The sequence below is a fragment of the Eptesicus fuscus genome, chromosome 22, assembly GCF_027574615.1.
Source record: "Eptesicus fuscus isolate TK198812 chromosome 22, DD_ASM_mEF_20220401, whole genome shotgun sequence".
Lineage (NCBI taxonomy): Eukaryota > Metazoa > Chordata > Mammalia > Chiroptera > Vespertilionidae > Eptesicus > Eptesicus fuscus.
This window is the reverse complement of record NC_072494.1, coordinates 18321616-18339155: the sequence shown is the minus strand read 5'-3', so window position 1 is coordinate 18339155 and position 17540 is coordinate 18321616. Positions and strand designations below refer to the sequence as shown.

The 17540-nt window shown below is 39.7% G+C and overlaps 1 protein-coding gene across 2 annotated transcripts in view; it reads right to left on the bottom strand.

Annotated features, from left to right (window-relative positions):
- The window catches only part of DNM3 (dynamin 3), a 354491-nt gene that overhangs the window by 200790 nt on the left and 136161 nt on the right, over positions 1 to 17540 (bottom strand). The window contains exons 12-14 of one of the 2 annotated variants that reach the window (XM_054712328.1): positions 15823 to 15893; positions 3840 to 3891; positions 2987 to 3016 (exon numbers count right to left, since the gene is read on the bottom strand). In XM_054712328.1, the coding sequence (XP_054568303.1) occupies positions 2987 to 3016; positions 3840 to 3891; positions 15823 to 15893 (153 nt within the window). The remainder of the gene's footprint in view (positions 1 to 2986; positions 3017 to 3839; positions 3892 to 15822; positions 15894 to 17540) is intronic. The other variant, XM_008145852.2, reaches the window with a different exon arrangement.

The window sequence follows — 17540 nt, the reverse complement described above, 5'->3', positions numbered from 1 at the left end:
ACCACCAGGGGGCAGACACTCCGACCGGTAAGTTAGTTTGCTGCTGGGATCCAGCCGATCAGGACTGAGCAAGACAGGCCGGACACACCCTGGAGCCCTCCTGCAGTCCCTCCCCAGCTGGCCAACCTCCCGTGTCCCTCCCCAGCCCCAATCATGCACCAGTGGGTCCCTTGGCCTGGCCTGCGCCCTCTCACAATCTGGGACCCCTCGGGGGATGTTAGAGAGCCCGTTTTTACCCAACAGTGGAATGACCGGTCGCTATGACGTGCACTGAACACCAGGGGGCAGACACTCAACACAGGAGCTGCCCCCTGGTGGTTAGTGCACTCCCACAGGGGGAGCGTCACTCAGCCAGAAGCTGGGCTCACGGCTGGTGGGTGCAGTGGTGGTGGCGGCAGCCCCTCCCGCCTCCACAGCAGCACTAAGGAAGTCCAACTGATAGCTCCCGAACTGTGAGAGGGCTCAGGCCAGGCTGAGGGACACCCCCCACCCCTGAGTGCACGAATTTTGTGCACTGGGCCTCTAGTAATAAATAGGATAATAGCAAGACACTGGGGAGGGGTGTGTGATTTTAGATCCAATGGTCAGGGCCAACTTCTCGCAGAAATGATGTTCCAGTGAGACCTGGAGGATCAGAAAGAACTAGCCTTGAAGAAGGAAGCAGTCTTCAGTTTTCTTACTTACCATCATCCTCACTGGGCTGTGAGCTCTCTGAGGACAGGGCTGTGATTTAGTCATCACTAGCTTAAACACCTACCACAGTTTTTGTCACTCAGAGAGTTTCGAATACATGTTTGATGAGTGAAGGGATGAATGAAATTAAGTTTAAATTTACATTTTTGATCGGTCCAACCTGAAGCTAATTGTGTACTCATAAATTTCTATACATTTGCCGACATCAACTTGTAAAAGTTCTAAGCAAATTCCTAGGCAGAGAAAAGCAATTGTAATTTAGACTTTAAAGAGGAGTTTTGCTTTCCTTAAATCCCTCTAACATATTTCAGTATAGATCCTGCACAGCAATTCTTCCAACCCAGAGCCTTAAATGCATATTGGAATGGATGAACCACTTGCTAGGATCCTGCAGAATTTTCAGCCCACCAACCACAAAAGTAGGCATCAATCAGCAGGCGGGGCTCCATGGCTCCCTGGGTTTGAGCCTCTTGACTGATAAATTGTATTAATACAAACCCAAATCAACATCAGATATTCAGATTCATAAGGAAAATGTTTTCAAGTCATTATGATTCATTTCTGCTAAGAAGGAAAAAAATAAAGGATTCCTAAACTATATTGTATTGCTTTTAATTACTGGATTTTACTCTGAAAAATAAGACATTCAGGTTCATAATCCATTACTTGCAAAATAAAAAGGTTTTTTAAACCAATTTAGCAGCAAAACCTGACAACATGAAAGTATTTATATCTCTCATTTAATATATCTGGTGTGACTATTCATTTGTCTAACTACAGAAAAATAATGTGTTTAATTACAGGGTGCTATCTCTGACCCCACAGAAATATGTATTGTTTTTCTAAAATAAAATAAAAAATCTGACTTTCAAGGTACAACTAGACCCAAGAGGTTGGGATAAAGTACCTGTATCCTATGATAACAGTCCCCCCAATTCTGTTATCTTTGGATTTATAAAACTTTAAAAATGTGTGGGCTTTGAAGTACTCAGCAAAAGTAAAGTCACAAAAACACATTAGCATGATTTGAGCATTTGGAAGTAATATAACTGGTAACTGGTTTAGAGTTTCCTTTCAGATCTGATTTAGAGTATGCATTTATGCCACTGTATCATTGCTTTTCTAATAAGTATGTACTTCCATGAGGAAAGTTTTATAGGCAAATCCTTTTTCTGCACATTGCAATCTTTGGAATAATGTCATGGCTTCTAATTTTCCAGTGTTTCATTGTTCTCATCTTATAACTTTTATTGTTTTCTTATACTTTATGTGTTTTCTCCCAAAGGTTTGAAGAAGTAGCACCTACCTGCTGGGAGCAAGGTATCTGCTCTTTACAGGTCACAAACCCAGGACCCAGCTGCAAACCTCATTGTGTATCTTACATCAGATCCTCCCATTCACCCTGCAGAAATCTTTTCTATTCTTCCCATCACGTAACTGAGCAAACTCAGGCTCACTTTGTCCAAGGCCATCTGGCTACTAAATGACGGGTCATAATTTGAAGCAAGGAGTGTCTAGCTCCAAAGTCCGTTTCTTCCAAAGTAACATGGAGCAAATAACTGGCCCGTGCTCCTATCTCATCCTCCATCAGTGCGTAGTTAGAAGGAAGGAAGACTTTAAGACTGCTTCATCCATGTAGAAATGAGAGTAGAATCATTCCCCAAAACATGATTGTTGGAATTTGACAGAATCTTTACACTTTCATAAAATGAAGATATAGAGTATCTAGTTTTAAAGGATTCAACTGTAAAGCAATATAAAATTGCAATCAATGTAAATTTGGTTTTGTTTTATTATCTTAAAAAAATAACTACAAATAATTGGAATTTGGGGAGGTTTGTCAGCAAATATAACAAATCAGATGTTCAATATTCACCCACCTTGTAGGAGCATCATCAACATTTATTGGAAATAGTATTACACAAAGGCTTACACCATATAACAACATAGCATAAAAGGACAGAGATGGAGATCATTAATGATTTTAATTATTTTAAGGCCCATTAAAATTAGAGAAATACCAAAGCACCCACAATGTTAAGGGTTTATTATTACAGCATTTTAGAGTTTACTAGTTCATACCTTTCAATCACAGCAAGTTATTAGCAGTGAAGGGATGAACCCTCTTAAGAGGATTTTTATTTCAATGATAGGGTGTTATGGACAAGACAACCTAAGTTTAAAAAAAAATTAGTAGCAAGCGCTAGTTGAGTTAATCAGTTAAAGACAAAACTGTGCCCATGGGAAGCTAAATGAAAAAGCAACAGTAAAGCTTACAGAACTTAGCTCGTACAATTTGCCTTGAAGGCGGAAGATTGGTTCCCTGAAATAGCAAAGAATTATATGCTTTAGTTCAGAAAAAAAAGTTTTTAAAATAAAGTCTGTTATTACCTCTTCTCCTTTCAAAACAATGGAAAAAAAAATCTAGAGCAAAGGTTTCAATTTGTTCAATAATTGTACCTCTGCATTAAAAAACAACAACTATAAAGTCATCATTGTTTTGACTTGAAAAGAAATAACAATGCAAATATTCATTATCACATAAAACATAAAAGAAGCAGCAAACTATCGGAGTTAATGCAATCTCTGTAGAGCGCTATTAGTCAGAGACAGTGGGTCAGCCCAAAACGCAAAAACTCAAAAGATCAGATCTTTTGAGGAATTAACATCTTTATTAACCAACAGGAATTGGGTGTGAGAGCAGTGAAATGCAACAACTGCCTTCTCTATGAGCTGTCCCTTCACTGTTATCAAGCTGTGCAAAGTGTGAACTAGTCAGCAGCATCAGAAAGCTCATGCAACTATTCACCATATTTTAACCTTAAACTGACTCACAGATTTGATGTTAAATCAAACTTACTGGTAATATAAGCAAGCAAAGTAGCATACAAGGAGTCAAATTTGAAAAACAGAGCAAACAGCAGAGAAGTTATTTAAAATAAATCAATAGGGTTAACTGCATAATATAGCAAAATAATGAGGGGGGGGGGAATTCGCTCTAAAAACTTTAAAAGCCAAAACAAAACTGAAAGCTGCATTTCCAACAAAATTGCGCAGGATTAATTTGCATTTTTAATAGTCAATCAAGCAATTTAGTTCAAACTCATTGGGGCATGCATGCACTAATTCTTTTAAGCAATTCCTACCTGATTTCCAATTGTGTTTTTCTTGTGAACCTGACTGCTCCTCTGCTGAGCACTGAGAAAAGCAAAGGAGAGCAGCACTGAAGAAACGTGTAAGATATTTTTTTTCTGAACAAGTAACAGATACTAAAATATATACAGGCTTTAAAAAAATGTATCAACAACTGAGGCAGAGCTATATCAAAAATTCACAACAGTATTCTGAAGCAAAACCAACTCAGTGGAACTCCTCGTCCCAATTAATAGTGACAAACCAAAAACATAGTAACACCACAGGAAGCATAGCTGCATCAATAACAATAGGAGTCAAGGCAAGTATTTGGGACGTCCCGCAGGTGTGCTGAGTAGATGTACTGAAAACGAACAGTTAATAGTTATTAAGTATATGCCATGTTCCAAGTGCTTTACAGATATGAGTGATTTTAATTAATTTTACCCTGTGAAGTAGTTACTACTATTCTTTTCGTTTTACAGATGGAGAGACCGAGTCACAGAGTAGCTAAATGGATTTCCCAAAGTTACTCAGCTAATAAGTGGTGGACCAAGTAGTCAGCCTCCAGATTCCAAACTCTGTGACATTTTACAATCTCTTTGCTTTGAATTCCACTATATTCTCACAACTCCCATAGAACAAAGCCAGCTTGGACCTATCTCCCCAAATCTAGACTCATATACGTTTTTGATAACACAACATCTCCACTTGGATGTCTAATGGGCACCTCAAACTTAATATGCTACAACCGAACTCCACCCACTGCCTTCCCCTTCTTAATTCTGTTATTTCCAAGTGCTTATGCCCAAATCCTCAATTCCTCTTTCTTGCACACTCCACATCTGATTACCTGCAAATTCTATTGTTACTCCTTAAAAGGTATTTAAAACTCATCATCTTTTCACCACTTCCATTGCCACCACCTTGATCCACGCTACCATGATCTCTCACTTCACTGTTGCAATCACTTTCTCTCTAGTCTCTGTTCCCTCACCAGTCCCCCTAACATCTGTTCTCAACACAGAAACCAGGGTGATTCTTTTTAAAAGGAGTTCCTGTTACTCTCCTGCTCAGAACTCTCTACTGCCATGGGACACCATTCCCAGGGTAAAAGTCAAAGTCCTTCAATGGTCCACAAGGCCCTACTCAACTACCCCCACCCTTCACTCTTTGAGTCATGTCCTCCTACTCTCCACCTCACTCATTGAAGAGGTTTAGCCACAGTGATCACTTTTTTTTTTAACCCACCCAGCATACTCCCACCTCAAAGCCTTTATGCTAGTTGCTCCTTCTGCCTAGAATAAGCTCCACCAGATATGAGCATAGTTCCTGACATCACCTCCTTCAAGTCTTTGTTCAAGTTTATCTTTTCAGTGAGGCATACCATGACCACTCTGTTCAAAATAGCATCCTTCCCTTCTTCTAGGACTCTCATCCTCTTTACACTATTCTATTTTTCTCTATGGCATTTTTCGCCTTCAAGGGTACTATATAATTTACTAAACTTTTGTGTTTATTATCTGTCTTCCTCCATTAAAATGTGGGCTCCTTGTGAGCAGGGGTTTTTGTCTGTTTCATTCGTTGCTATATTCCCAGTGCCTAGAAACCACCTGGCACACATTGTAGTTGGCTCTAACAAATATCTGTTGAAGAAGAAGCCCAGTGAGGTCGACACCATTACAACACAACTCCAGGGGTTAAGAGCCAGAGATGACCCCAACAATTTAACCCCAGAGCCCACATGTTCAGGCACTGTGTTCCTCTATCAGTCAAAAGAATGAAGGCTTTCTGCCTGGCCCGTGTAGTTCAGTGGTTGAGCGTCGACCTGTGAACCAAGAGATCACTGATTCAATTCCCAGTTAGGGTGCTCAGGTTGTGGGTTCTATCCCCAGTAGGGTGCAGGAGGGCAGCCAATCGATGTTTCTCTCTCATCAATATTTCTATCTCCCTCTCCCTTCCTCTTTCTCTAAAATCAATTAAAAAAAAATTTTAAAGGCATGAAGGCTTTCTTTTGGTAAATCAATGAGTAAACATCGAAACCCTCTAACTGGCAGTTTCATAGTTTTTAAAGGCTGTTTTGAAGATCAATGAAATAGTCCAAAATAGAGAAAAAGCTCAAGTCATTAAACAACTGTTTAAAGTAATGGGATATTATGGTTCAGGGCCACATCAGAAATCAACATCACACTTTTGAACCTCTGTTCAAAACAGCAATCCTATATAATAAAAGTCTAATATGGGAGTTCGACCAGGGGGCGAGGCCAGCCGGCCAACATCCTGCATACCCTCCCTCCGCCCGGCCCCACTGGCCCAATTGGGGCGGGTCAGGAGGAATCCACCCGTGCATGAATTTGTGCACTGGGCCTCTAGTCTTTCATAATCTCCCTCAAACTCCTGAAAACCAGTATTCAACATTCAAGTGAAGCTGGGGAAAGGGTGGGTGGTAAAAGGCCATACTGTATTTGATTACTAAAGATATTTTGTGTATATTTTTGCTTTTCAATGTCCTCACGTTAGACTTTTAGCTTATTTCTCCTTTCCTCATTTTTTGTTATTTTTTTAGTTTTTAGCTAAATGCTTAAGTCCCTTAATCACTATGAACATCATCTCTCTCCAACCATTCCCCCACATAATCCAAATCTACATTATTCTGAGTTTTGTGGTAAGGCTGTGAATGAGGTTGAGTTTGTGTCTGGCTGTGACCAGGGGTCTGATGCACCCACACTGCCTTCTGGCTGCCTGCCAGGCCCTGAACATGGAGTGTGCCTACAGCAAGCATGTCAAACTCGTGGCCCACAGGCCACATGCAGCCCACAATGAATATTTTTGTGGCTCAGCCAATATAACGGTATGTAAGAAATGTTCTAATAAAAATTTCATAACTTAATTTTTACAGTATCCTGTTATATATAATTATTAATAACAAACATTTGCTAATGACTGATTACTATCATCGTGTTGCATTCGTTTCCCTTATGCACAGGCACACCACTTTTCTCCACTAATGCTAGTAGCGAATATTTTAGCAGCCAATTGCCACATCGTTAGTCTTGTACTACTGACTTGTTTGGTGTGCACAACAGGAAATATTTCGCTTTCAGAGAACAAGAAAAATAGGTTTATTTGCGTTATGCTTATTAATTTGTGCAGTTATTCAGTGTCTGGTAAGTTAATATTCAAGAAAAGATATTAATTTTTATTAAAATGTTTTATTATTTTATGTTAATTATTACTCATTTATTTCAGCCCTTTGTATTCAGCATGTCTCTATTGAAATACTAGTGAACCTACGTTTCTATGAAAATTGAAGCTTTTGTTTTTTTGCGGCCCACATAAACTTAAACCTTGTTTATTTGGCCCGTGTTAGCCTTTGAGTTTGACATGCTTGACCTACAGCACTAGTCCACGTGGAGCCTCGGATCTTCACCCTGCAAGCTTTCCTCTCTTCCAGGAAGAAATGAAAAAACTTCTCATATAATGTGATTATGCCTTCTTCCCAGGAATGGCCACCTCTTCCAAGTACCATAATTGTGGTTAGCGTGCGCATGTTTAAGAGAAAATGTTTTAAAATAAATCACTGACTTGTGGTGAAAACTCCAAACTATAACAGACCCAAACTATTGGGGACCTTGAATTCTGTGTAGGGTCCCCTTAAAATCACATAAGAGAAAAAGGACTGGATAGAAAGTAAAAAGCGCAGAGATTCTCAATGACTCCTCGTGCAACCTAAGCAGAGTCTGCCCTAAATGCACCTGTTTCTCAGCTGTAAAGTGAGAATGAGTGTGTATGTTGTTGTTTTTTTGTGTGTGTGTGTGTGTGTGTGTGTGTGTAAAAGACAGAGAGACAGAGTTAAGTCAGGGACCAGACAAGCTGTTTCTTAGGTTCCTTTTAGATCCAAGATGCCTCTCAGAAGCTTATGAGCTACACTAGGTGAAGATACTTCCTCTCACGGAGTCTTCATCTACTAAACAATGAACTTGTAAGAACATGCAGAAAGAAATAGATTTATTTTATAACCAACCTCAAATATTAGTTAAGAACAAATACTAATCATCTTTACTTTCCATCTAAAGAATACTCTTTTTGTAGCAACTGGCCCCATCCCATAAACCCAAAGATGTTGTTAATGACATATTTAGGTACTTCATAAGTAACACCATAAAAAATAAGTGCCTCATTAGAAAGTATCCTTTATCATAATCTTTATGCATGCAATGATAACTGAACTGAAATCATTTCAAAATACTTATTTAAAAATGTGTTCATGGGAAATCATATAAAGACTTGCAAGTGAACTTGAGCCTTTGGACATAATCTTTTCCATAGGTCCTTAACTGATTATCTATGCAATACTGGAAAACAGACCTAGGAATAATGTTTTCACTTGACAAAAATTTGAGAGCATCAGCTATCTGCAAGGTGCTATGTGGAAGATATGAACATGAATAAGGTATGGTCCCTGTAATCAGAAGCCTACAATTTCTCTAGTGTGCGTGGTGAGATACACACACAAAATACAAAGAACAAAGGAAGAATAAGCTCTACAAAAGTAAACATGTGAGAATATAATACAAAGCCCTCCCCCTACCAAGTGCTTCTGTTTCACATGTGAGCTATAATTACCCCATAGCTTCTTATTGTGTGTTTGTTGTTAAGCGTATAAATTCCTACTACAACCAAGTCACTGTGGAAGGCTTTCTAGAACCCTAAAATACATGAAGCCAAACTAGGTTTAATGCTCTGAGACATAATGATTTTAAAAGTATATAACAAGAGGTTTAAATTTTTGTAAAAATAAGAACACATTGAAAGACATTCAAAGAAAAAGAAACTCATGTTACCATGCAGCTCAATGTTTTTTGCGCGTTCATTTCTAGTTTCTGTCCTTGTCCATGTGCATACACAATAAAAGATTCAAATCACAGGAGAGTATGCCAAAGGGTTTATAATCATTTACCAAACAAATCCTATGCATGGTAATTGCTCTGCATCAGAGACAAACAAAAGGGATTATTCTGGTTTGATGTGATCTGAGACTTTCACAGAAAACTTGAAGAAAGGTAAAATTTTAATAGAGAAAGACAGCCAAGTGCATTCCAGGAGAATGGTGTAGTATCAGCAAAGCCAGGAGGTCGAAAAATGAGGCACGTAGAAAAGTTGTGGAATGTAAAACTATTACAGTAAAATTATATAATCATAAACTCAGGGTTGTAAATGACCTTAAAAGCCATCTAGTATAGTAACTGAATGTGAGGGCCAATTAGGGAGAACTTGGCTGTTGTGGTAGAGGCAGACAAAGTATTCAAAGTTTCTGAGCCAGCAAATGGCATGATCAAAGCAGTGTTTTGTAAAAATTCTCTGAGTCTGAAGCAGAGAAGATAGGAAGCAGGCAGCCTAGACCCTTCCCCTTCTGACTGCGAGTCCTGCCCAGCCTTCAAAGTCCAATCAAGTACCATTTCTGCGTTATGCCTTCTTAGAAACCTCCAGTTCTCTCTCCTTCCCATGAATTCCCAAAGATCTTGGTCTGCACCTGTATCATATAAACAGGATTGTGTCGAGCAGGTCTCTAATTCCTATCTGACAATGTCTGTTCCTCGACGACTGATGGTATGTTGCATGAATCTTGGTATCTCTACCTCTCTCACCACTGACATTACCTAGCACAGTGTTGGAAGAAGAGGTAAGAGTTTCTACAGAGCCTTGGAAACCATACTGATGAGTTTAAACTTTATTCTAAAAGTAATAGGGAATCCAGAAGCAATGATAAAGGACATAACAAGAGGCAGGAAGACCTGTAGTAACCCAAGCAAGAGAAGAAGAATTTTAGGGCACCAACGATCTGCGGGGCACTCTGAAAAATATAAATGATGATAGGATTAGACAGATTCAGAAACTAGAATAGAGGTAGAGTCAAGTGAACTTGGTAAAGATGGAAGGAAGGAAACAAAGATGGGAACAAGGAGTAATGAATGACACTCAGGTTTCTGATTTGAGCAACTGGAAGTTACCACCCACAGAGAGTGGGAACAAGGGAGGAGGTGTAGATTTAAGATTAGATGATGAGTTTACGGAAAATCAAGTTGAGGCTTCCCTAGGATGGATAAGTAGAAATGCCCAGTATGTAGCTGACTATGGCACCCAGTCTAGGAAGAAGTTCTGGAATGGAGATCTAGGTTTATAGTCAGTAACTGAAACCACTGGTGAATGGTGTCATATGAAGAACTCACAATTGTCCATTGGATTAACTATTTTGTCCTGGCCAAAAGCAGTCTCAACAGAGCGGTGTGGTCAAAACAAGACTGCAGGGGCTGAAAAATGAGGTAGAAGTGACAAAAGAAGAGAAGGAATGTGGACTCTACATGAACCTAAAGGGAGCTCAAATGAACCAAGGAAATGGAGTTGCTTGGAAATGCAGATTGTATGGAAAGTGTCAGCTGTGCCTCTCCCTCCACCATCATGTTTAGTTTATAGAGGAGACACTTCAGCAGTAATCATGATGGAGAAAATACTAGCAAACTGGCAACATACAAACCAAGGCAGTGAGAGGGAAAAGCCCATCCTTTATACGTTACAGAGGATTAAAGAGTTGGCTGTTTTTTCCTGAGCCAAGGGGTTTGCTTAGCAACAGCGAACAAAGTTACCTCCTTTTTCTCTTCTAGAAGCCACCACAGTAGATCACCACCAAGCCATCACTTAAGTAGGGTCCACAGATGGAAGGACCCTGAGCAATGGGCTGGATTCTCCATACTCTGCAAGTGTGCCATCCAATGCAGTAGCTAATAGCCATATATTGAAATTAAAACTTTAATTACTATTTAATTTCATTTTTATTTCATTTGTATCTCACTTCCTCTGTTTTATTAGTCACAGTTCAACCACTCAATAGTCACATGCAGCTAGTGGCTACTGTACTGAACAGCCCAGAATAGAAAATATTTCCATCATCTCAGAAAGCTCATTGGACAGTACTGCTCTGAAATAAAGAAGTTCTTTTAGAATGTTCTTTTATTACCCCAAGGATATTATAAAAACATGCTGCGAGTCCCCAGAGTGTGACGTATCACGTGCAGGCCTGCCTCCTCCAATCAGATGGAAGCCAAAGGGAGAAGGAAGTTGCATTCCCCCTTGCAGGATCCTCAGTGCAGTCTCAGGCTAAATATTATGTAAGAAAACCCTCCAGGACGTGGGGCCCTATGAAAGAAGGGTGACTCATCTACTAAGATCCATTTTAAGGATGAAGATAGAATTGAAAATAACAGCTCTGAGAACGAAAGAGAATAGTAAAAGTCCACTGATTTTTAAAACATTGCTTGGAACACTGGGACATAAAATTTACTAGAGGACGTGGCACTCTGGAGTGTCCTTGGGAAGTTGTTTAGGTCGGTATTTCTACCTGCATTTAATCCCTAAATTTGCATATGAGTCAAAAGAAGGATCTTGTTCTAACCTAAGGCCTAGGATTTGATTCCACAAGAGAATGTTCTCATGTAAGAACATAAACTAGAAACACTGTTATAATAAAATGTGATTACACATGATGGAAAAATATACGAAGACTGTGAAGGATTGCTCCGGAATTTGGGGCCAAGGTTCACATATACTGCCTTTAGGCAAATGGCAACTGGCATTCCAGAGGATGAGGAAAGAGATATCATGAATGTCACAACCCGCAAGATTTTCATGGTACTCATATAACCAGCACTGAAATCTGTCCACTGTGTCATTTCAACTGTGAGAAAACAGGTGCTGGGACCTACTCCGCAGATGGAAAAACAGACCTTAGTCTGATGCTGGTGTCATCAAAACATTAGTCTACTGGTTCCTATCTGCAGCCCAAATGCTTGTAAGCTATTGAACTGCTGACATCTCAGTAAGTCAGAAGTTAAAACTCCTGCCCAGGGAACACATGCAGAAGAGCATGAGAATTTGAAAATTTACCTCCCCAGGCATTCAGCTAACAAAAGTTGTTGGCCTTCCTATTCAAAGAGCAGGATTCTTGAGAGAGGGGAAGTAAATGAAGGAACAAATGGAGTAGCTATGTTTTCTTAAATAATAAAAACTAGCTGAAACCGGTTTGGCTCAGTGGATAGAGCATCAGCCTGCGGACTGAAGGGTCCCGGGTTCGATTCCGGTCAAGGGCATGTTCCTTGGTTGCGGGCACATCCCCAGTAGGGGGTGTGTAGGAGGCAGCTGATCGATGTTTCTAACTTTCTATCCCTCTCCCTTCCTCTCTGTAAAAAAGTCAATAAAATATATTTTTTTAAAAATAAATAAAAACTAGTGACATTGTGTAAAAAATAAAAAAGACCGTGGGGCTGTTTGTTTTTTAACAAGGAACAATGACAAATTAAAATCCTTAAATCATGAGGAAAGTTAACATTTTCTTCTGGAAGACCGGACGTTTAGGTTCAGAAACTATATTATAGTTAAAAGATCAAGCTTTCAGAAATCAGGAAATTCCAAAGCAAGCCCACAGCAGCGCTAACTTGGACCCATGACACATGGTACATATTTTACGGTCCGTGTTTAATAGCTGGGAAATGGGGGGGGGGGGGATGTTCCACGTATTCAACATGGCAGAGTAAATGCTGTAGCAGGCAGAAGAATTTCAAGATGTCTGAACACTACTCTGAGAATTCCTACTCCATTACTCTACCTTTAGCACTTTGTTTTTAAAATTTTTAGAAAAAAATACATGTGTAAAATACTATACACATCACCATTCTATAAACTTGAGAGGTGGTTCCCCCTCTTTTGACAATTCTCTAAAAATCTCATGAAACAAATTCTTCTTTTCCTCAACTTGAGACCTTAATTTTCTATCTCTGGAACTTAAAAATACTTACATAATTGTCTTCAAGTATGGCTTGACTTTTCTTCCTTGATGGAAACAGCAATCCTGCCAACTTTAAAATTTATAGCTACAACCATATTTTTAAAAACACAAAAATCCCACAACCCCTCAAAGTAATTATGAAATGAACATTTCTTCATCTTAATCCCACTGAAATGTACTCCAACTCAGCGTACAATGGAAAGAACATCTACCTCTGAGTCTCAGTGCAGAATATCACATTTGGAGATAATATTGGTGTCTAAAAATATTCTAGTGGCAATCATACTCCAATCATCAATTTCATAACAAAGTAAAATTGGTACATTACAAATTCCTCTGTGTTTAACAAATAGGTGGAAAGTGTGTGTGTGTGTGTGTGTGTGTGTGTGTGTGTGAATGTGTCTGTGAGTGTGTGTCTGTATCTGTGTGTGTGTGTGTATGTGTCTGTGAGTGTGTGTCTGTATCTGTGTGTGTGTGTGTGTGTGTGTATACCACTTTCTCATTTTTACAGACTACACCCCAGTTCTCAAAAGCAGTTTCACAACACCTCATTAATTTGATCTCCTGACAATCCTAAAAGGTATACGATGGGGGATTATTTATTATTCCACTTGATAGAGCAGTAAACTGAGCTACAGACAGGCTAAGCGACTTGGCAAAGCCCAAAGCTCATCAGCGGCAAATCCTGGAAAACTGATCCGACTGCTGACTCCCAGACCTGGCCTTCAAAAGGAACTCCAGGTGCGAGTTTCAACTGGATGCAAAATGTGCAAAGCTGCCCCCACTTCTAACATGGTCTGAACAAGGCTTCTTTTTTCTCCCCCAACATCGTAACGGCTTATAGTCTATCTCTGGGCTGGAAAAATGGGGGCAGTCGCCTGGATTACAGAGACTGCACGGAAAGGCTGCATTTGAACGTGTTTACATTTGCAACACTATATGCTTTTGAAAGCCTAGTCAATATAATGCTATAATCTAACAGCTTCTGAGGTGAAGTAAACTCCGGATCATTTATCTTTGAAAAGAAGTTAAGAAAGTAATCAAGCAAGTGTTTCAAGAAGAGTCTAGGCTGGAATTTAAATTGTAGCACTGGTTACAAAACTTGTTCAAAATTTGAATTTTCCCAAATGGATTATGACTTTTTCTACATTTTCTCCTTGGCTCAGGAGACCCACAACGAGGTGGCGTGGCAATGTCCCTTTCACTGTTAAGTTATGGGCTCGAGTTTACATCTAACTAGCATTTGTCATCAATAAAAATCACTTTTAAAGGCAGCATTCCTGTTCTTTGAAATTACTCAAGGATTTGTTTTTCTTTTCAATTCCTCAAGGAAGCAAGAGAAGGGAATGGAGAACGTGCCAACTTAAAATGTTACATGTGTTTCTCTATATTTTTCAATTATTAGGCAAACTCCCAACAGACAAAAATGATTTTTTTCTTTCCTTTTCTTGTCTTTTCCCCCCCAAGAGTAGAGCTTGGCACAGGCCACATGGCGGTCACAGACTGTGCGCAAACCAGGCAGAATTTCTCAGGTCCCCTCTTCCAGGATGATGGACAAGGTGAGCAGTGCAGATGGGGGAGCCATTGGGGCTAAAGGGAGGGGTGGGTCTGTGTGGACAGTGTCGCTACCAAGACAACTGACCATACGAACAAATTCAACACTGTGTTCTAACACCTCCACACACAGGTCACAGACAAAACAGTGGAGGAAAACATCTACCGCACAACAGTAGCAGCCACTGGATTCCAAATATATGTACACCACTGGTTCGGCATCACCACCACAGCCAGCTTTACAAGGAGACAATCTGCTGTTGGATAACTGAGCCTTTCCTCCCTAAAACATGTCTGTCAGTTCCTCAGCCAGGGTTTAGTCTAAATCACATGGTTTTACATTCTGTTTCTTTTCAATCAGATTGTAATTGGCTTTACATTTTGTTGTATTTTATTTTCCATTTGTCCCTGTTCTTGAAGACATGGTTCAAATACATAGTCCCCCTTTATTTTTTATATAAAAGAGACTATTTTATATATTTGAAGTTTGAACCATTTACATGCCACAACTACATTTTAGAGTTAGAATCAAGCAAAAACTAATTCCACTGTAGGGCAGGAAAAAATGGATACACTAATAACCAGCCCTGAATTACTAAGCATAATGTCTACATAGTGATATCTGTGAATGAAGAGATAGAATATTAGAATATAACAAGCCCTGGCCGGTAGCTAAGTTGGTTATTGTCCTAATAAGTCAAGGTTCTGGGTTCAATTCCAGGTCAGGGCACATACAAGAATAAACCAATGAATTCATAAATGAGTGGAACAACAAATCAATGTTGTTGTTTTTTCCTCTTTCTCTCTCAAAATCAATAAAGAAAAAAAAATTTTAAGAATAAAATACATGTATGGCCGAAACCGGTTTGGCTCAGTGGATAGAGCGTCGGTCTGTGGACTGAAGGGTCCCAGGTTCGATTCCGGTCAAGGGCATGTACATTGGTTGCGGGCATGTCCCCAGTGGGGGATGTGCAGGAGGCAGCTGGTCGATGTTTCTCTCTCATCGATGTTTCTAGCTTTCTATCCCTCTCCCTTCCTCTCTGTAAAATATCAATAAATATATATTTAAAAAAAAAAAATACATGTATGATAAAATAGCAATATAGAAACAAGCTTATATAAGATATATATTATAGAAAAGAGAATATTCACCCCCTATAATCACATCTAAGTTCACAAAAGACCATTTTAAAAAAAATAGGCTCTATATTCTAACTTAGGAATATTGAAATAGCTTTATCTTGTGAACCACACTTGCTATTTCAAATTAATGTGAGAAATTGTTCCCAAACATATTTTAAATGTGCATCTGTTACTGCTTATCTATGGGAGTTCAAGTACAAACTGCGGATGGTCATCCAAAAGCAATGAGTATCTAAGACACATGTGACCCACATGCTGTGCAACCAAAGAGCCAACTACTTTATGGAGAGAGCATGGCCCCATGGCTATAAGGCTCACACCTCTCTAACAGGATGTCTCAGATTTAACCTTGACCCAGAATGCACTCTCAAGGGGTGGTGGGGTTGTGGGAGAAATTCCTAGTGTGTATTCTAGACAGACCAGCAGGAGGAACGCACGCAGCAATCGAGTCTTCCACCTACTTTGCGAAGCCAATGAAGTCCTCGTGGTTGGTGTTGATGTAGGAGACTTGGATGTCAATCAACAGTAGTACCTGTAAGTCGAAGAGAAACACTTCAGTGAAATCCATCTTAAATATTCTCAAACACTAAAGTCAGCAATCGCCTGCAAATTATCTGCATAGAATTTTTAAAGGATGCTTCGGTGAAAATGAAAAGGTGCATTAATTTTTTGGTTCATTAAACTCATAATTTTTACTCTAAATTTAGAAATTGAAAATCTCCATGAAAAGTCTGATTCCCACAAGAAGACAATAGCATTATAATTGCTAGGCATGCACTCTTGGCCAACTTAACACAGAACCTAGAATTATTCTCTTCCTCTAAAATGTAGGCATGATGTTCAAAAGAAGGGCACGCATGTTAAACAGGACACACATGTATAAAAGGACACATGGCAAGAAGGCCAGTGAGGAGCTGTTCAGAGCTTCCTGCTCCCATAGACACCATATGTTAGCCCCAAATAGCAATATCCTCTCCTGTTTTTCCTCTCCTCTTCTATCTCGTTAAGCTCCCTATAAGCAAGCAGAAGCATCTCATTGACCCACTCAAAAATGCAATATACAAATAAATAGAAAGCCTTCTTGAGATCAATAAACTTCATCATCACGGCAAAACTTCAGTCAGTTGTCTGCTAAAAGATCACCTCATCGAGGGATCCTCTCGGCCCGTTCTGTCTAAATTAGCACTCTTCTTACTCTCTGTCCTATGACTCGAGCTCCTTTTCCTTTTGTAGCACTACCACTAGCTGACATAGGAAGTTTTTACAAATCAACTTTATGGACCCCATCTGCTGTAGCCACTACTATATCCCAGGGACTAGAACAGAGCCTGAAATACCATGTGAATCCAACCAAGATTTGTCAAGGAATGAACTGGATACATGTTCCAGTAAACATGAAAATGTACTGATCACAAGATACTTATATAAACTCTAAGTCTGAGACTTGGAAGGTCCCTCTGTAGAAAATATTCTTCAGTGGGAGACAAGGAGACTTAGGAGAACAAGAAGAGAGTGGGACAAGTAGAAACCGTAAGAGAGCTTTATTCCAGAGTTATTCAAAACTGGGCTCCCCTTCCTAAGTTTCCTTTTTGTTCTCCCAACAGTCCCCATGTCTTCCTAGAATGCTGAGTTTTGTTGGTAGGGAACAATGCTTAAGAATTCTTGCCTATGTACCTCCAGAGCTCTGCTCTTAGACTTTGATGAATGAACTTTTAATGACCTCAATGACCGCACGCTGCCTCCCTACACTGAAGGTGACACTGGAGCGCAGCAGAGCACTCATGGTAAAGCTCACTGACATAGTCTACATATTGCTCCCCCATGGGAACTTTCTTAGGGAAGACTCCTTCCATGATCCTCACCCCACTCCAGGATGAAATGATGATGTTACTCTCATGTAGCCTATGTGTCATATTTTACGTATACTGCAGCCTACACTTTGTGGTGTTTAGCACCAATTAATCACTTGTCTGTTTGCATCCCTTGTCAGCTTCAGAGGAACAGGGATTACATTTGTCTTGTTCACCACTTGATCCCCAGAACCTAGCACAATACACACTGCAAGTGTCCAATAAATCCCTGTGGCTGTAAATTTTAGAACTATCTCCCAGCTCTGAACAACAGCTTGTTTTCAAGTGCTCAACTTATTCCCATATAATTAGTATGTGGTCATGGTTTC